Genomic DNA, 20,547 nt, shown 5'->3' on the forward strand with positions numbered 1-20,547 from the left:
TCCCAGTGTTTTCTCAAAACAACCATCCAGTCCCTCTGGAAGTGTGGCCTCAGCCTCACACTGCCCTCTGCCTTGGGCTGAAGTTGTGGACCAGGCTGACCTCTCGCCCGGGCACTGAGGGGACTGTAGGAGCATCTCCTGCCACATCTGTGGTATGGAGCTGCTGCTGCTTTCAAAACTGAAACCAGGGAGAGAAGAAAGCTAAGGATCCCTTTCAGATAGCAGAGCATGGAGGCATGTCTAAGGCATGTCAGGGCATGATAGCAGTGCCACCTGCCCTGCGCGGCTGAAGCAGGTGCATGCTGTACTCTGGCTCATTTACAGTCTGGAGAAATGGAGCTGTGAGTTGGGGTTGCTGCATGAGGCTCTGCTTCCCTATGTGCTGCCCCATGTGCTGCTCCAGTCCCTGCAGAAATCCCCCCAAGCCTCCCCCTGGCTCCATGGTGGCCGTGTGGGGCTGGGAGGCAGCAGCTAACGGTGATGCGTGGTGCACTCCATGGGGGGAATTCCTCAGCAGTTTAGCCACATCTTCACCCTGTCCCTATCTGTGGTTTTTCTGCTCATTTCAGACGTGAGTTTTCTATTTTTGAAGTACCTCATCTCACGTCCAATTCTCTCCTGGGATCACTAGCCTGAAGCTCACTGCTTCATGTCTCTGCTGTGCCCTACTCCTACCCGGCTCAGAGTTTACCCGGTAAGCAGGTCTGGGGTTTTGCTGGGCACAAGAGTGCTACTTTTTCATTTGCTGGTTCCAGTGAGGAGTTGGTGGTGTCTCGGTAAATGAGATCTCTATCTTCGCATACATCTTCCTGTAGATTTTACGAGAGCTCTTTGTTTCAGACTCATCTTGGTGAGTCACAGAATCACACAGAGTCAGAGCACCGGGGGCAGAGACCCAAGGCAGCAGCCCCCGGCCAGGGACACCGGCCTCCAGCCATGTGCAGGGTGGGAAGCACTCCCCAAAGGCTGATGAAGAGATGACGTGGCTGCAGGCCAGATGACTGGAGGAGATCATCTTTCCTGCTGTCACAACCATTGGCGTCACAGGCGTGAAGCTGGTAGCAGTGGCAGGGTTAGGGCTGGGGACATCAAGGGCAGGGGGCATACCCCAGTGCTGGCACAGACCTGAGAAGACAGGTTAATGGTGAGAACAGGCTCGAACCCACAACACCATCTCACACCCCTGTGCTGTGCATTACAGATACTGTGCTTGCAGATCTCTTTTTTTTTTTTTTAAATAATACAGGAGGTTAATAGCCCTTTTCCCAAAGACAGCTGCACAGATGAGATGTGCTTCACAGTGGGGTAGTAGAATCTTGGTGAAGCACTAAAGAAAAGAAAATCACATGCAAGCCTAACAGGAAGCAGTACTGCAACACAGCAGTGTGTCTGGAGTCCCTCACCACTGGCAAGGACCTTTCAAAACATCCAAATTGTTACAGTTTGTATGGGAACACAGTACTGCTTTCAGGAGCATGGGGACTGTGAGGGAAGGAGCTGTTACCTCAGCTGCACCTTGAGCACCTTGGCTGCTCTTCATGTGGACGATGTGGCTGACCTTATCAAGTTGATGCATGACAGAGCCATCACCATCCTACTGCTGCTGCTCCCCATGATCATGTCCTGTAGTTTATCCTCTCTTGGACCTTGCATGCAGTAAATGAGAGCACTAGTCTCAGAGAAAGTCAAGATCCAGTAACTCAAAGGAATTCATAATGCAAGAACCCACAGGAGACCCAAGACAAACAAACTCATTTCTCTTGGATTCAACACCAACCAGGGCATGTGACGGTGCTGAGTAACCACAACTATAAGCACCAGCGAGCAACGCTGCTCTCCTGGGAGCTTACACAATTCCTTGCTGCAGCCACCTGCTGCAGAGGAGCTGGCTTCCCAGACAGCAAGTGCCTCCAGCAGCTTCCCCATGCCTGCGAGACTGAAAGCCAACCTCATCACTCGGCTGCCTCCCCCGTGGCCAGATCACATCTCTGCATCAGAATCTAGCTGCGGATGGGATCCTAATCTTTAGCAGCCTAGGACTGGATATGAGACTGTGAAAAGATGCAGGCAGCCTGCCTGCCTTCCTTGACCAGGGCTTCCCAAAGGTGGGTGATGCGATTAGGAATGACAAGGTTTGTTTCAACTGCTCATTCGCTGGATAAAATGGTAGCTGGAGGAGTGCCAGAAAGTGCCACGGCTCTCTGGACATGCTAGGGGAGTTTTAGCACCCAAGTTCAGCTCTTAGCCAGGGACTGTTGTGTGACTCAGGCTTCTGTTTGGCCATGCAGCTGCCTGCAGACACACACTGCACCTGAACATTTCCAGCCAACACCGGCAATTCTGTTTCTTCCAACCTATATTCTGCACAAGTCATAGTGGTATTGATGATATCACTGGCTGGAGAGACATGACTGCGCCCTCTCCTAGCACTACGCAGATGACTCCACTGCATTATCAGCTGAACTTCTCTGGGATTTTTAAAAATTTTTTTGTTCAACCACCAATTACCTTCCCTCACCCCCCACAAAAACTTTGGCTTCTCAGCATAAGTGCAGTAAAACAAACAAACAAACAAACAACATATCAAATACTGGGAAGCAAAGCAGATCAAGAAGCAGCAGTTCCAACTCTCCTGCTGACCTGATGTAATGCCTTGGGGACAATGGGTTTAAAATGGACCCACTCACTGCAATGTTACCATAGGAAAGCAATGCCTGCCAAGCAGGGCTGATGCATCACAACAGCCAGGTGTGGGTGTCCCATAAAAACACAGGGGCTTTATTTTCTGGCAGCAACCAACATCTCTATTCAGACCTACGCTGATTTTTTAGACAGCAATGTTGTCACTGATGAGGCATAACCATAAATGCTACTCACCCATTATAACTATTATTGTGGTGCCAATCCTGCTGGGAGAAACACAAGCAGGGGAATTAGCAAAAAAAGGCTGGGAGTGTCTTGTGCCCATGTCTTGGTAAAGTGCTGTGTGAGCTGTCTGAGGTGTGATGGCATCTGGGACACAACAAGACCTCTCATGGGTACTTCCACACTCCATGCCACCTAGGGGAACACCAGCTGGAGGTAACCCTTGCACCATGCTGACTCTGCACCAGCCTGCTGGGCACACAGGTTCATAATGGTTCATAAATATGTCACACAGGGAACTCCTAAGGATGTGTGAAAGAGCAGACCAAAGTGTGATCAGACTTCCCATCACTCCCATCTTCAAATTGGGGCCAGAAGAAATGCCAAATCAACCAGAGCCATCAGAGCTGAGAAAGCCCCACTTGCACTACAGCTGCCTCCTTGCTTGCCTGCCGCCTGCCTTTGGTTGACCTAGTTGAGTCATGGGGAGACAGTGAGTGAGAGACATCCTGCGCTGTGGTTGTCACTGGCGCTGCCCTAAGGAGAACATGTGCCTGTCCCAGAGGGATGCTCCTGCCCTGAACAGATGGGCAAGCCAGGGCAAAGGGCTAGGGCAGGGCTGGCTCCAAGCCATGCCCATGACATGGCAGCCAGGCCCCCCCCCCCTCCTGAAGCTGCAGTCTGCTTTCTCTTCCTCTGGCCAGTGCAAGGAGCACTGATGATGGTTCCATTGGGCAAAGTTTGGAGGAGATGGCACAGCTGCAGGCACAGGCTGGGGAGGTGGAGAAGCAGCCCGGTCATGGGCAAACCCTGCAGGGACTTTGCTGAGTGCTATACCCAGGTCAGACAAGTTGAAGCAAGTTAAGGCATGCGCAAATGCTTTTCCTCCTCAAATCTCAAAGGAAATACATCCACGTGCCTCAGCACCACAGGTTGCTAAGAATAAAGGACCTCTATGGGATTCTGACTCTGTGTGCTTATTGGCTTGGCACAGTGGGCATGAACCAACTCCTAGCTCCTGCCCACAGGTCAGGGGTTCTGCATCACCTTGGTGTATTTGGCTTTTTTTGCACTGACCCAACCGCATCCCAGCTCTTGTGGCTGTGACAGCTGTTAATAAAAGAGCAGTTAATACAATACACACAGCTCCTTCCCTGCTCTGGGTAGCAGGGGCAAAGGGAAGGAAATGCTATGAAAGAAGACATCGTGGGCTCTTCTCCTCTTCCAGCCTTAGTGGGAGAGTTTGTGTTGGCAGGGGAAAGAACTCAGGGGAGTGAACTCTTCCCTTTTGCAGAGTGAGTAATATGTTGCAAAAGCTACTAAAATTAGAGCACTAAAAGAATGTCTAAAAATATCACATGGACTTAAAAAAAGCACAGAATCCCTGAGCACTACACAAGAAGGGGATAATTTACCAAGAAAAAGTTGTCATGAAATGCCAGAGTCATAACTCACCGTTCCTGTGGTCTCATGGTAAAAATACTCAACGGTCTTTCCGCTCAATATCGGTGCAGGAGCCTATCCCGAAGGCTGCAGCTATTGAAAAAAAATGGATGTATTGTTCAGTGTGTGTGTTCCAGAAGCAGCAGACAGAGAAGAACAGAGTACTGCTGGGATCAGACTCTGACATATCCCCACGGCCCCTGCGTCCGCCCCGAGGAGCGCAGCACTCTCTTGTCTGTCCAGAAAACACAAGGCGTGATTACCCAAAGGCACACAGACTTGCTATGGGATGCCAAGAAGAGCCTTTGGGGATCGTGTAGGGCTTATCGTGGGATGTCTGTGGGAAGAACAAGGAGAAAGGGAGGGACCAGTGCAGTCTGGGGAGGAACAAGCATGGAAAAACAGGGAAAAAGGACAAAAAGGGCACTGGGGTGCTGCTCTGGCTGTACCATGTCTTCTGACTGAGCTCTCTTTATAGCTGTCTCCCAGGTGAGGAGCTCTGTTCAAAGCATAGAGCATGTAAGGAAGCGGAAGCAGCAGTACATGGAGGGAGCATCGAACCCTAGCAGCTGCAGGAACTGGGGTGCAGGATGCATGATGGTGTGTGCAAGTGCTAGCACACAGCAAGCCAGGCCGGCTGGTGACTGTGGTAAGTGGTGTGGGAGTCAGGGGATAGGCTGCACACACTGTGTGTGGCACAGCAGTGGCTGGAGGAATCTATATTGCACAGATATATATATATATTCTGCTTGTGGGCTTTCATGCTGATTTGTCAGCAAGGGGAATAGGATGAGGCCATTTGTGCTGTTTGCAAGTGACTGGGTATTGTGCATGTGCTGAGCTGCATGGCTGTGTACATATACATGAATTGCATGTATACACATACTACATCTATACATGCACATGCTGTGCATGCACATACAGCATCTGTGTGCGTGCTCAGTGCCAATGCTAGAATGTCAGTGCTGCAGTACCCTCATCTCTCTTGGTCTGATGGATATGGCAAACCCCAACACAAAGCAAGCTCAGTGCAGGCTTTCCCAGAGGCGCTCCTGTAAGCAAACATAGGTGGCTGCTCCCTTCCCTCTTAGCTGCCCCTGCAGGCCCTAGAACCTGCCCTGACAGCCTGCTGTGTTCTTATGTCCTTAGAACCCTCCCCAGAACCTAGCAGAGCTGTTTGTATTTCACTTAAGGACCTCTGAAAGCAGCAGTTGAGGGAGAAAGCGAAGCATCTGTCAGCAGCAAACACCCATGGCACAAGGCTGGCAGCTTGTACCAGCTCATGCTTGCGTCTTGCAGCATCATACCCCTCCTATGGCTGCCCGTGTGCTTGGGGGCTGAAGGGTGACAGCCATGAGGTGGGCTCCCAGAACGAGGGCTGGGAGCCACAGTGCCATCCCCTGTTAAAGCCCGTCGGAGTGCGAGGGCTGCCGTGCGTAATACAGAGAAAACCTCAGGCCAGGCTTACTCATTTGGGGCTCTCACTGCTGTCTCGCTGCCCTCCGAACACACAGTGCAGAGGGGCTGCATGCAGTCATTTGGGGAGCCCCGTGCATACCAAAATGCATGGCTGTGTGATGGCTGTGGGCGCTCCATGCACCACAGCTGTGGGATGTTCCTGCAAGCAGCTGGGGTCCTGCCCAGCACAACGTGCAGCATTGGGGCTGCTCACTGTGTAGTTCTGCAAGAGATATATGGCACCTGAGAAATACTGGCTGCTCTGCCTGTGAGGTTCACATCACACCAAGTGGGCAATTCGCTTGAGATACGCTTTAAAATCTTGGGTGACATCTGGATGCTCAGACTTCATCGGTCCCAAAGGTGAAAGATTATGCCTTATGGGGATATTGTTGGGGTAAAAACTCCCCAACCCATTCAAGCTGCATTTAGGCAATTGGATCTTTCATAAATAAAAGGAATGAAGAATAAAAGAGAAAGCCACCAGTGAGCAGGTTGTGCTGCCTTGCTGAGGCTGAGCAAGGTTGGTGCCCACTCCCACCATGTGCCAGCAGCAGCAGGACAGGCTGCATGAGGTGCTTCTCAGGGCAAAGAAAGGTAATTTCTCTCTGAAGGTGGTAGTTGCCCAGAAAGTAGTGACTGCTGTCTGATGATGGTCAGTGTGAGCAAACAGAGGGCAGTCCCAGACAGTAATATAGGCACCAGATGGTTCATCAGATCTAATATAAACTGGGGGAAGTTATGAGCTAAGCTGACCAGATGGAAAAAAAAAAAAAAAAAAAAAAAGTAACTGTTTGTGGATGGAAAAAAAATAATAATTAAAAAAAAAATAATTAAAAAAAAAAAAAAAATCAAGAGCTCTTTCAGAAGTGTTTACAAAGGAAACAATTTTGGCAGACGTTTAATCTGATAACTGTTAAAAATGATAAAACAATACTTAGAAAACAAAAAAGGGAAAAGAGTTCATAATGTACGTGAGGAAGATAGCATTATGTGGTCAACATAATTCTGTTGACACCTGGTTTTGACTTAGTCCCTGAAGTCCTATGACTACTGGATAATGATCTTGAGAGGCACATACAATGGTATTACATGTATGCTGGTTAGAAAAGGCTGGCTGTCTGATCCCAATAAAATAGCTGTGAAAAGACACATGGACTCATGTCTTGAAGTAGGAAATAGCACTACACGGGTGTTCCCAGTGGTTTAGCTGGGACAGGAATATTCATCCTACACTTCTCCAACTGTTTAATGCAATATTAGAGCCCCACTGGAAGAATCAGGAGCAGCAACTTTCAAGGGGAGAGTTTTAGAAACAAAAAACTCCCATAGGAATAATAAGGGGAAGCAGACAGACTGATGAAGACAGCACTAGATAAGCAAGAGAAGCCACATCCTTAACTCTTCCCAGGACAGGGATGCACATGGAGCATCATTGGCTGCAAATCCCTTCCTGGGGCGTCCAACCCTGCAGGAAGCTTCACTGGGAGAAAACTGGCCAAGCCCAGCAGTTCTACATGAGAACCTGCGTTTTTAAGTGGAAGCTTTATCTTTATTAGTATTGGCATCAATTGTTTCTCTTCTCTAGAAAGATATTGAAAGATTTATTTGACTTTTGTCTCCTGTTATTTTACAATCTAATGCTATGGGCGTGATTTCTTACTGAGGAACAGGAAGGAAAACTGGTATGACTAAGTTCACCTCAACCTTTCAGAGGTGCCAGAGCAAACACTCAGCCCCTGCCCACTCAGTTGAAGTCGTGGTGAGTGAAGTCCACTCAGAGACAGTAGCAAAATCCACAGGGGCTCACTGGAAAGAGATAATGCTCAAGGAAAAGGTCACCGTCAACCCGGAAAGTTTCTTCTGGTGGAAAAAAAAAAAAAAAAAAAAAAAAAAAGAAAGAAAAAAAAAGTAAAAAAGTGGTACAGCTGGCCTTAAAACCTCACTGCTCTGCTGTAACATGCCATTGCTCATGGTGAGGGGACACTGACCTCCCCCAGCTCTGAGACTGCACAGGACTGCACTGTGGTCCACTGGGAGCTCAGCACCATGACACGGCTGTAGCATGTTGCCATTAAACATGTAGCTCTGCTGCAGATGCTGTATGGCCTGTGCTGGGCACACCACAGTCCCTAAGGGTTGGGAAAACCCGCTGGCACTATCAGAAGCCCTAATCCTGCCTGGATTTTCTGTGCTTAGCGCAGCCAGTTCTTGGAATTGGGCTTATGCAACCATCCTCTTGAAAAAGAGCCTTCTCCTCACCAAGGGATTACAACAACCCTTGTGACAGTCCTGGGGAACATGTTTACATGCAGCAGTAGAACCACAGGGGTGCTACAGTGATGCTACTCACCCCACTACTCACTTGGAAAGATCCCGGCACAGCGCTCTGAAGTGAGGCATTGGTGTCACTGTCCCTGGAGGCATTCAAGAACCACAGAGATACAGCATGGAGGGACATGGATTGGTGGTTGGATGATTGGACTTGATGACCTTAGAGATCTTTTCCACTCTTAATGGCATCAAGCCATAGATGCCCAGGATTTGATTCATGAATTTCACAGCGTTTCCACAATTTCCTCCTCTGCTTTTCACTGCCAAAAACTGTCTGAATCATACAACATCCTGGCCCAATGCCTCTGCTAACAGAAATTCTTGGAGCATTAGCAGCCAAAGAGTAGCTGTAAGTGAGGAGCATGAAAATGTCACATGAGAACAAAACCAAAGCATGGAAAATAGTTCATATGGTTGCAAGACACTGAAGCAGGAGTGCACAATATTCTGGGGTTAAATGCTTTTACCTTGATAAGTAGGACTGGCTCAGTTCAATTAATCCTGAAAGCATTAAAAGAGCACTAGATAAGGCACATGCTGAGCAGCTAGACCTGGAAGAAAATGTTGCCTGTCCTATGCTTTTCTTTTTTCTCTTTGTAATGCTATAACATGATTGAAAGAATAACAATAATAGCAGAGTGACAGAACCCTACAGCAAAGGAGAACAAACCCAAATGCAGCAGCTGTGGGTGCAGAAACAAAGAAAGAAAAAAACTGCTTACCTTTGGAAGGTCTCAGGTAAGCACAGATCTCCAGCAAGATACTCTCACCTCCACTGCCAGCCCTTAAATGAGGTCTGCGAATGTGCGGATCCTGGCTCCAGCCCTTCAGGTCACTCAGGTTCATTGCACGCACCTGAACTCCCCTGGGTTGGCTCTGCCTTTCCACCAGGTGCTCAATCACTGCTTCATGCTGTGACTTAGCATTTCTGCTACACTCTTGCACAACTACGAGTCTTCAGTTGCTCTTTCCTGCTATTCTGCTTCATCAGATTGCATGAGCCAAGACCCCCAAGGTAAAGATAGCTGTCGGTGGACAATAAGGAACTGCACATGAAAGGACAGCACTGGGTATAAGTTGTACTACCTGATAGCACCAACGAGAGCAACAGCAGATCTCTGCTAGCACTGCACTCCAAGTAGATGCCAGCCCTTTAAATTAGAGCCAAAGACTACTGAGAAGAGCCAGAAAGTGCCTGAGATACCTTGCCTCAAAAGGAGCATCAGTGTTGCCTAGATCACAGACAACTGTGTTCAAAACACTTGGAGCTCTGGAACTGCAGAGAGGTGCTGAATTTAGGACAGGTCCTTCCATTTTGTCACCAAACCATCAGTAATCACTCAATTTGCTCTGCTTCTGTCTAGCAGTGATTTCATACCGATCTTTAATCATCAGTGTAACAAAAAAGAGTCAGACTTCTTACCAAAGACACCACAAATTCCTACAGCTACTCCTGTGCCCGAGACTTTCTTATCCCTCACGAGACAACTTTATCTTTTGTTCCTGGAAACCCACACTGGTTGCTTCTCATTTCCTTTTTCTTTCTAGATGTTTATAAACAGTTCAATCAGTTGTTCTCCTATTCTTCTGAGAAGTTCATCTGACCCATGTAACCCCCAGTTTCCTCCTTTTGGGGTTCTAAGAGTACTTTCCCAGGAAATAGGAACAGAATTGGGAAGGGTGCCTGCAGGGTCTCCCAGGCCTTGGAGAAGAGCCCTCACATATGTGCAATGCTCCCAATGGGCCAGGGGCTGCTGTTTATGGTGAGGATGCTCTTTGCTTCATCCCACGGGCTGGAGTATAGCAGCCTCATGGCATGGGGATGCTGATGGGTAGCAGCTTCAAGATCTGGTAGAGGGGTGACACTGCAGGACTGAGCCTCAACCATGGTCAATATGCGTTAGCCAAGGTTTAGCCATCAGTTCTGGCAGGAATAATTTTGCTGTCAGTACCAGCAGGAAGCATTTCTTTGGAAAATGACTGGGATGACAAAGAAACCAGAAGCTAGGAAGATTTCCTGTGGGAGTGCAAGCAGGGGATCTCATAGCATGTACTTGAAACCACCAACCCTGCATGCACTTGGGTTTCAATATGCAAGGCAGGCGGACAAGATGAAGGCAATTAAAACCGCGGAAGGTAGTTTGTGCATCATTGTTCATGATGGTACTGAATGAGCTGTCCTCTTTCCTGTTTCGGACACAATGCCAGATACATTACTTGAAATGCAGCTTTCGATCCTCAGTGCCGCCTGTGTTATTAACCCAGGCTAAGCAACACTTGCACTGGGGGAGTACAGAAATGACAGAGCAATTTCAGACATACATATGCACAACCTCCACCCACATTTTCAGGGTACATTCTTTTAGAAACAAAACCAGAGCAATATCCAAAGTGGGGAAGGGAGATGAGTGAGACATTGTGTCTGGATCAAAGGCACATAACAGAATGTGAGCATTATGGGGTAGAAACCAAGCAGCAACTGTGAAGCAGTTTCCTTCCTTGGAGGGCCAATAGGAGAGAGCGGGCTGCTGCATCTGGCAGAGCTACTCTGGTACATGGCAGTGCCTACTGTTCCAGGAAGGCAGATGTAGTGTAAAGATTACTCTCTCTTTCAGTGATTCCCCACTGAACCACTGCCAGGCTCACAGGCAGGCTATACCAGATCTGTGCTGATTGCCTCTGCAGCCCCTTGCTGATGGCTCTCGCTACAGGTAGGAGCACAGGTTTTGGACAAGCCTGCCTCACAGTGCTCCTCCCTGCTTCTGCCATGGGGACTGCGAGTGATGGGCACCTGCCCTGTGCCGTGCCCAAAGCAGGCACCTCAGGGCACAAGGAGGTGCAGATGTTTGCAGCCCAGACAGACTCTCAGCATGTCTTGCCATTCCTGTGGCATCAGTAGAGCCTGGCCCATCTTCCTGGCCACCACGGCTAGGAGCTGCAGCTGGCTGAAAATAGTGTCATGGGGAAGGACCCAGAGGTAGATTTTTTTCCCCACTGGAAAGCTATTCTGAAGACACACTAAGATTAATAAATCTCTTCACTAAGCCTGTTATGGATGGACACCGTGGCTGGAAACATGGAGCCTGTTTCCTGGGGACCTTTCATGGAAGCAGGTAGATGAGATAGGATGTTGCAGACTTGCAGGAACAAACAACCTCCCTCTCCATGTCCCCACAGCTTCAATGGGCCTCTGCAGCACCACAGAGTGTTGCCTTGCTCCTCTTCAGGTCTTGGCTAAACCTGAGCTCAGTGCTGGGAGCAATGCCATCTAGGTCAGAGGGAGCTTCTCAGAGGCAGCATCACTTCCCCTCACCATGGCATCAGTCATATCTGGGACAAGGAAAGAGGGTTAGGGCTGTTCCCGGACCTCTCGGTGAGCTGGGGTTCAGCGTGGGGCTTGAGCATGCCCCAGTGAGCAGCTGCTGGCAGAAGTGGGACAGGAATTCCCATGCACCCAAGAAGTAACAGAAAATTTTAAAATTGAGCATTTTTTCAGTAAGTTTTCATGACTTCTGGCCTGCTCTTAAGACAAATACCAGTGTATTCCTGACTCAATCTACCAGCTTTTGCCAACTGAGTTTATTTCTCAGGAATAAATGTACTGAGGAGCTGTGTGTCCTCATAGAAGTTTGCTCACCCAAGTGCTGCACTCTATCCTTTGTTCAATTCACGTTTATAAGAAATATCCTTGCTTAAATGGAAAAAAAACCATATGAAAAAAACTTTATTCTTGCTTTCTCTGCATGCAGAGTACATGTTTGTCAGGACATGTGCCTTGTGACAAGTTGACAAGTTAAGAGAGAACATTTTGGGGAAGGGAAACTTCTGACAGCTCATACCTGACAGATGAATGTATTATAACACTCCCAATGGGCCTGATCCTCACTGGGAGAAGGTAGCACCTGACTCTAGTCACGATATGCTGATTTACAACAAAAAAAATCTGTCTGAAAGAGTGACAGAAAGCAGTGGTGGACTGCCTCCAAAGAGGCTTTGCATCTTGTCACCCAAAACACGCGCAGGAGATGGCCCTTGCTGCAGACAACTGACATGTATCAACTCACACATCACATGCGAGTGTCACAAGAAGACTAAGCAAAGGGGGAGTGTTGGGAGGAGAGGCGGCAGAGGAACATGTAATACAGGCCCTTGGACAGATAGGAAAAACTGGATTTGCATTTCAAGTTTTCAGCGTCCCAAAAGGCAGTGATCTTCCAGGAGGGAAGCCTGATGGCCCAGGGCTGTCCCTCCACTTGTAGGGGCAGGGTGCAGGGATGCTCCATGAGCAGTTCTCCATTTTCTCTCTCATAAGTTTCATGCAGCATCCCATGGCCTTAAAGGTAGAAGACAAAGGTGAAGAGAAAGGACATATTTTGTCTCCAATTCTTCATGACTTCCATTTGTCTGATATTCCCTCCTATTAATTACTTCTTTACAGAAAAGAGATTTCAGCAGCATCATACTCTACAAACCAGGCAGGCAGCCAGTGCTCTGTAAACCCCCAACCTGCAGCTGAACAGAAAGATGAGAGCTTTTACTGTCAAAAGACTGCTCAGAGAGATCAGTGTCCATCCAACTCTTAGCTACCATTGGAAACATCACATATCAAGAGATCCACGGCTGAAACTATGAAAGACATAAACACATAAACACATCTACATTCAAAGGCCCTTACTCAAAACTGAACTGGGATGCAACAAACCAGCCCCCACATTCACAAAAAAAAAAAAAAAAAAAAAAAAAAAAAAAAAAAAAAAAAAGAATAAAGAAAAGACAGAAAGAAAGAAAGAAGGAAGGGGAAATTCAGATTAGTCACAAAGAAGTTCCCCTGCCTGCCTCTGTGCACATAAAACCCTCTCCTGAAGGCAGCGTGTTCATTTCATTTCTGCTCCTGGGGCAGGAGCACCTATCTCATCCGCTTTGTGCTCCACAGGCCCTCCTGTGCTCCTCGTCCCTGCCCTGCTGGCAGAGATGGAAGAACAGTCAGATACGGAATTGAGAAAGCACAACGATCAGAAGGACTGTGAAAAGGAGCCTGCTGGCATCATGAGTGATGATGAGTGGAAGGGCTGGCAAAAAGGACAGGCTAAGAGGAACACGCTGTACCTCGTGTCTGCAGCCACTCAGTGGATATTACTGCTTGCCTGCTTGATTTACCTTGGTACAGATTCTCTGCAACTCTGGACGGTAAGAGCTCTTGTTCAACCCATTGTCTTCTGGCCTGTAGAACTTAGTATGGGGTTTTGTTAGCAAAGACAAAGGTTTATCCCTATTCTAGCCATAAGGTTCTGATGCATTCCTAATAATTCTCACACATTTCTTATACCTCTTGTCCTCACAATAGTGCCCTGTGTCACCAACTACAGGGCTGGGGGACAAGCTGTCAAGAAGTGGGATGGTTCCAGGAATGTACTGTGCAGCAGCACCCTTGGAAGAGGTCTGTCCCCCCACGACTCCAGCCCCACCACCTCATCAGCTGCTAGTGAGCTGACTTGCAGTGACTTGTGTATGCTCTTTTAATTGAGATTGTCTGAGTGGATAATTACTTTTATTAAGTGCAAAATGAAGGACCAGAAACCAGGTAGCTTATAAACTTCTCCTGAATTTTAAAATACACTATATATGCAGGTAGATATGTCAGAATGCAAGCTAGCCTGTGACAGCTCTAGCAAGAATCTGGAAACCCTACAGTACTCCCAGGCTGCATGCACACTGGGCTTTGGGAACAGCCATCTGTATTTGCAGAGGACGGTTCAAGCCTGTGTGTGTCTACATGAGAGAAAGATGCTGAATATGAGACCAGAGGGTTTCATTTACATACTGCAGACAATATGCCTAACTGAGATGCTTGAGATTTGTAAACTTTTAGTAAACCTGCCGCAAGTACATTTTCCTCTTTCACATGTTTGCAGACTAGTGGATTATCAACAAGATTTCACTGCTATTTCAGTGCTGCTTATGCACCAGCTACCCCTCCCACATCTTCTCCAGGACCAGTGATTACTTTGAAGTGTGTTGTGCTTCATGTTACCAGAGTTCATTCTGTCCTCTCACTTAGACATGACAGAGAAGCAAGCCAGGCATATGACACTGCAAGGGAGAGACAGCCTGATGTTCTAGGTGCTTTGCTAGGTGCAATGAAAACACTCATGCTCTGAGCAAATTTCACTGTCCTGTACCTCACAGCAGTTGTTAAATTTTACAGTGATGTCACTGATAACACTAAGAGATAACACATTTCATTCAGTTCAGTCTTCTACTATGTTGGGGTTTTTTTGTTTGTTTGGTTGGTTTTTTTTTGAGAGAAGTTGCATTTAAAGCCAATGGAGATGGGGAAGCTGTGGTGCCCTGCTTGAATAAGGGTGGTGATAAGGGCAGTGAGGTTCAGGCACAGGCTGCACAGAGAAAAGGGGGATGCCCCATCCCTGGAAATATTAAAGGTCAGGCTGGATGGGGCTCTCAGCGCCTAATGGAGCTGTATGTTCAGTGCAGGGGATTGGAGCTTGATGACCTTTAAAGATCCCTTCCAACTCAAACAATTCTATGAGTCTATGAAACACAGAAACCTCTCTAGGGTCCCACTCTGGTTGCAAGCCCTCAACTCTCAGGAGTTCTCTGCTCTGTAAAAATGTAAACTCGAGTCTTCTGCCACCTGAGAAAGATGGCAGCGCAGCCTGTCAGCCTGACAAATCCTAGACAGAAGCTGATGAGGAAAGGACATGCAGGCCTGGAGTTTCCCTCCTCAATAGAAATGACTGAAACAGGGCACTCAAGGAGCAGCAGCCGCTGCAGATGAAAAGCCGAGGCCCTGGGAGTCATCAGGAAGGACTCCTCCAGCTTTAAACACTTGCTAAGTGCAAGCTCAAAACCTGTTCCCACTTTTTTAAGCACCAAGTGCTCTGTTTGACAGGGCATGCTGTGTGGGAGAGGTCTCATGGGCTACACCCTGGGGGGCTTTTATCGCATGAGAATTACAGGGCTTTGTAGGATAACCATGGACTCACCTTAAGAAAGCAGAGGGAGCAGTGCTAATCAGACCTGACTCTGGGGGCAGTTCAGGGAGACAGACTTGGGAGAGAGGGCACAGCACCATCTGGGTGGCAGGCCCAGAGAGCTGGGGCCTGGCAGTGACCAAGAGGCTGTTCCTGCTCTTGGGAAGCTCCATAGCAGGACAGTGCCATGCTAATTGTAATAGTTAGATAGTAGCTGTGCTTTTTCATAGAAAGACCATGTTTGATTACTTTCCATTGTCCTCACAAATCCCTAAATCCCACTGGACTACTCAGCAAAAACACAGTGTAAATAATGTTACGAAACATGTTCAAGAATGAGAGAATCTGCACAACAGAACATGCTTAACAAAAATGTACAGCAAGCTGGTTTGTATCACCATGTGGCTAGGAGAGCAAGCCTCAGCTGTGACCTCCAAATGAGCAACTATTAACAATAGTAACTTGTGTATATGCAGTGCTTGTGACTTCCCATCTCTGCTGAAATTACCTCCTTCTGCTGAGCCAGCTGGGAAAGACCAAGGGCAGGCTGCTTGCAGGTATAGTCAGAGGGTGTGAAACCCCCTAGTGATGAATGCAGGCAAAATAAATGGCACTGGCAGCTCAACAGCTCCTAGTGACCTATTGCAAGATGGTTTTGCTTGAACAGAGCAGGAAAAGGTGCAGGGGAAGTAATTTTACAGAGGTTTAATGTAGATGAGAAAGATATAGTCATAATCCTGGCATACAACTCACTTTCAGTGCACATGTCACCTAAAATTTATTAGGTTAGTTGATAATGAAGTCCTTCAAGACTTCACCAAAGATATGCCAAACATGTAAAGAGCCTTAGTGACAGGGAGGCTGATTTTTTAGAATTGCCACAAGCTCGTCCCAAACACGTGTTTTATCAGACCCTATCCACTGACAGCCAGACTGGACTGGATGTTGCACGACCTCAGAAGCTCAGCAGTTCTGCACTTAGCTATTTTGTTGGGAAACTACCTGGAAATTTCAGCTGCTTGAGTCAAAGGGTGAGATGCTTGTACATTTGGGCACCTAGAAATATAATAAGTGTAGCCTCAAGCCACTACAGTGATGGATAGGATCAGTAATGTTCTATCTGGCACCAGATAGCGATGACACAATAAAAGCTTGTCTTTGGTAGTTGAATCCAGCCTCTCAAGCACTACATCAGCTGTAACAGCACTAGAGGGTGCCAGAGCAGACCTTTCCCACTGCCAGCACCCTCTTCACGCTTCAGCACATACAGCACAGCAGGCTGCCACTCTAAACACCTTCCCTGCCCTCTTGCTTCTTCCAGGGTGCAGCACTGGATCCACGGGTCAGCATGTCTGTCTGTGCTCACCCTCGAGTCTGCTACTTCCAATACTATTTACGTGCTCACAGTGAGGAGACTGCTGCTGTTTCTGTAACAGATGGGGTAAAAAATATAAAAGATAGCTGGTCAGATGCGTGTTGACACATCTTTGAAAACCCATAGCATAGGCAGAGAAAAAAACACAGCAGCCAGCTTAATCTGTCACTCTTAAGTCAGGCATGATATTGAAGAATTGTGGTTGTGAAGACACTGCAGATTTGGGCCTCCTGTGGTTAAGATGAGAGATGTGTTAGAGATGTTAAGTTCAGATTTTAAAAAAATCTAATGCAGCAGCTTGGTGCTTTGCATATCTGATCATTAAAATGCCCACTTCTCTATTTGCATACACTTTTTCTGTTATACATGTAAAATGCAAACCGATTTTAAACATGCCTTAATGCACTTCTAAGGGAGCCACTGGGAGCACTGCATCCTGTGACAGCCTGACCCGGAGTGCAGAGAACGCACCGAGAGCACTTGTTCTGAGCTTACAAAGCCAGAGCCACCTTTTGGTGCCCTGCAGCACGAGAGTGACAGACAGGGCACATCCAGCTCTGTGGGCAGGCATCCCCAGCTGCCAGTTGCACTCAAGCAGCCATGCAGAGAGGTTCTGCACCCCAAGGTCCTTCCTGCTTGGTCTACCTTGATCACGTTCACCAGGATGTTTTTCCAGGCAGGACCATATGTCCCTGGTGTGCTCAGCTGCTGGATGAAGGTTGGATTGTCTGGGAATTACTCTAAAGTTTTACTTTATAATAATGCCAATATGAGCAAGCAAGGTGCACAGCTGGCTAGCAGCGTCCTGTTCCCAGAACAGAAATGAAAGCAAAACTGGCAGAAGCAATGGGACCCAGGGGCATTAACATAGATTTTTTTCTCTTCTTATTTTTTCAGCCTCACAGTGACAAAGTCAAGTGGACCTTCATCCGGTACACAGGTGGGTGGGCAGCCAGCCAGGGGTCTCCTGGTGCTCTGGGGCACTTGTCCCAGTTCCCAAATGGATCCCCATGGTGTCTGGAGGCTCTGGTAGCCCAAGTGCCTGGTGCTGTGTTGTTGGTGGAGGACAAGGCCAGGAGAGCAGAGGAAAGAGGAATAGTGCCACGATGTACAAAACTAATCAATGAGCTTTTCCTCTACGGGATGAAACACAAGAAATTGGAGCAGCTTTCTACTGTCCATACTTACATACTAAAACAAGCATTCATTCCATTAAAGAACAAAACGACAAAACAAAAAGACTGGAAGGAGCAGTCCTTGAGAGTAGCCCCTGCAGAGAAGGACCTGGGGGTCTTGGTGGATGAAAAACTTAACAGAGCCAGCAGTGTGCCCTTGCAGCTCAGAAAGCAAATGGTATATTGGGCTCCATCAGAAGAGGGGTGGCCTGCAGGGACAGGAAGGTGATTGGCTTTCTCTACTCTGCTCTTGTGATGCCCCATCTGGAGTACTGTGTGCAGGTCTGGAGCCCCAGTACAAGAAAGACAGAGTTGTTGGAGAGGGTCCAGAGGAGGCCACAAAGATGATCAGGGGACTGGAGCAGCTCCCCTGCAAAGACAGGCTGAGGGAGCTGGGCTTGTTCAGCCTGGAGAAAAGAAGGCTGTGGGGTGACCTCATTGCAGACTTTCAGTACCTAAAGGGAGCCTACAAACAGGAGGGGAGTCAACTCTTTGAAAGGGTTGATAACTGCAGGACGAGGGGAAATGGTTTTAAGTTGAGGCAGGGAAGATTTAGATTGGATGTCAGGGGGAAGTTCTTTACCACGGCAGTGGTGAGGTGCTGGAACAGGCTGCCCAGAGAGGTTGTGGATGCCCCATCCCTGGAGGTGTTCAAGGCCAGATTGGATGGGGTCCCTGGGCAACCTGGTCTAGTATGAAATGGGGAGGTTGGTGGCCCTGCATGTGGCAGGGGGGTTGGAGCTCCATGATCCTTGAGGTCCTTTCCAACCCCGGCCATTCTGTGATTCTGTGAAAACATGTGTTTTTGAGAATTTACTAAGCACACACAGTACCCTCTTGGGGTATTTCTGAAACAAGTAAATGATTTCCTGATTTATGAAAAATGCAAATGATTTCCTGGAGAAAAATGAGCATACACATGGTGGCAGAAACAGCAGCGCTCAGCGCACCGTGTACTTTGCATGCTTTGCCCCATGCCACACCTCAGCAAAAGGAGCAACAACTCAAATTTTCAAGTCACAATTAAAACGTTGTTTGAGCATTTGGTGAATATTACAATGGTAGCCGACAGTCTAACCTAACAGGAAGCCATGTTAGAGAAAAAGCTTGGGAAGTCTGCCCGCTGCAGAACGGGGCTGTGTTGTGCAGACAGAGACCTGATAACGATGATTTCTCATCAGCCTCCCCTGTGTGGTGCACAGCACAGCAGGAGAACATTTCTAACATAGCTCTGGGAATTGATACTGATCATTCCCAGAGAAAACCTTTCATAAAAAAGTTTTAATTTCTCCAGATTCTGCTCCGTGTTCATTTATTCTTTCTGTTTCTGTCTACACTGCTCTTTCATCCTGCTTTCTTCAAAAGGATCCAAGAACAAAGGCAGGAATTTTTTTTACCCACATCTCCAGAGAAAGCTCTTTTTCCCTTCCTTCCAGCTTGGATAACTTTTCCCTCCTCTTATATGATGCTTTTATTTTCTGTTTCTCTGAGGAATCCATACTTCCTAAACTCATTGGAATGCTTTACTTCTATGTCTTAATTAATAGAGTAAATAAATAATATATAAACAGAAACCTGGGGAAATTATTCATACAAACTGGAGCTGCAGTCCAAAAGGTGCAGCATGCTCAGGAATGGGAACTTGAAAACTTTTACTGCACATCAAGTATGTCTAGCACAGATGATAACCTAGCTCCAGTCTGCACCATTCTCTAGTTCAGTCTCTTCCTTTCCTATGTTTTTCCACCCTACCTGCAGGTAGTCTGTACAAAACTGCCTTCTATCAAGAATATATTAGTCTTAATGGGATCATCTTTTCTCTCTTCTGTTCCAGGCCAAAGCATTGCAGGAGTGGCCATGAATCTCAGTGCTGAATTTACCTCCATTCCTGTCATAAATGGCTCCATCGTGATCCCCTGTGATGGCCTCTACGTGGTGTCCCTGAAGGGTGTTCTTTCTCCTGACCTGGAGAAGGGCTCACTGAAGCTGATGATGCAGAATACAGAAAACAAGAATGCCCCACCCCTCTGGGAGCGAGATGTCCAGAACAGCAGCAACGCGGTAGATCTCATCACAGTACTCTACTTGTTTGCTGAAAATAACATCATCCTGTCAACCAGCTCGAACGCCACAATCCAGCATTTGACATTTAGCCTTGTTCTACTAAATCCCACTTTTTGCAACTCATAGATGATGGCATGAAACATAACACATAAAGTACAGCTTTTCCTACTGATCCATTTGAACGTAGGAGGCTTGTTCCCCAGGCTGTACTTGAACAGGCAGACTCCCTCCTTGGGGCTGTGGAAAGCCTCAGCTGGGGTGCAGATAAATCACAATGCAAACAGGCTTCATATAGCACACGCATCTCTTTGGAGCTCTACGCAGCTAGGATGTATCCTTCTAACACTCAACAAAGGGGTGTGTGAAGCCATTGAGGACAACAGAGATGAAAGCCAAACAAATGTATCCGAGCTTCATTCATATTCAGAGAAACCCTGGGTGTCTCTAGTCACTTGGCAGTACCTGTATATAATACAAACGCGCTGTATATTTGCTAAAATAAAGTGCTAAATCAGGAAGATACGCCAGGAAGATACTGCCTTTGCAGAGAACTGGGTAAATGCTCTCTGGCAGGTAAAGGCCATAAAGGGAAGGTGGGCTTCCAAAAGAAGCTAACAGGACTCAACTGGACTGCAGGAGGGTCCTGCAGCTACCTTGGGATCTGTAGGAGCAGCTATGAGAGAGAAGGCTCGCAGGCCATCCCAGCTGTCTGCAGAGTACTGATCCTGAGCCATGTGTCAGGTAGGATGTTTACATCTTGATGCCAGGTCTCAGAGGTGTTAGTCAGAAGGAGAATCTCCCTCAAAAACACACACAGAGAATGGCTCAACCCAAAAGTGAT

General features: G+C 47.6%; 1 protein-coding gene across 1 annotated transcript; it reads left to right on the forward strand.

Annotated features, from left to right (window-relative positions):
- Window positions 1–4,902: 4,902 nt before the first annotated feature.
- Window positions 4,903–19,832, forward strand: TNFSF4 (TNF superfamily member 4; the record flags this gene model as incomplete). Its single annotated transcript, XM_079535848.1, has 4 exons — window positions 4,903–4,957; window positions 13,034–13,287; window positions 17,365–17,407; window positions 19,477–19,832. The coding sequence occupies 4 exons, from the start codon at window positions 4,903–4,905 to the stop codon at window positions 19,830–19,832; spliced, it is 708 nt and encodes a 235-aa protein (XP_079391974.1).
- Window positions 19,833–20,547: the final 715 nt, after the last annotated feature.

Source organism: Tetrao urogallus, assembly GCF_951394365.1.
Source record: "Tetrao urogallus genome assembly, chromosome: 5".
Classification (NCBI taxonomy): domain Eukaryota; kingdom Metazoa; phylum Chordata; class Aves; order Galliformes; family Phasianidae; genus Tetrao; species Tetrao urogallus.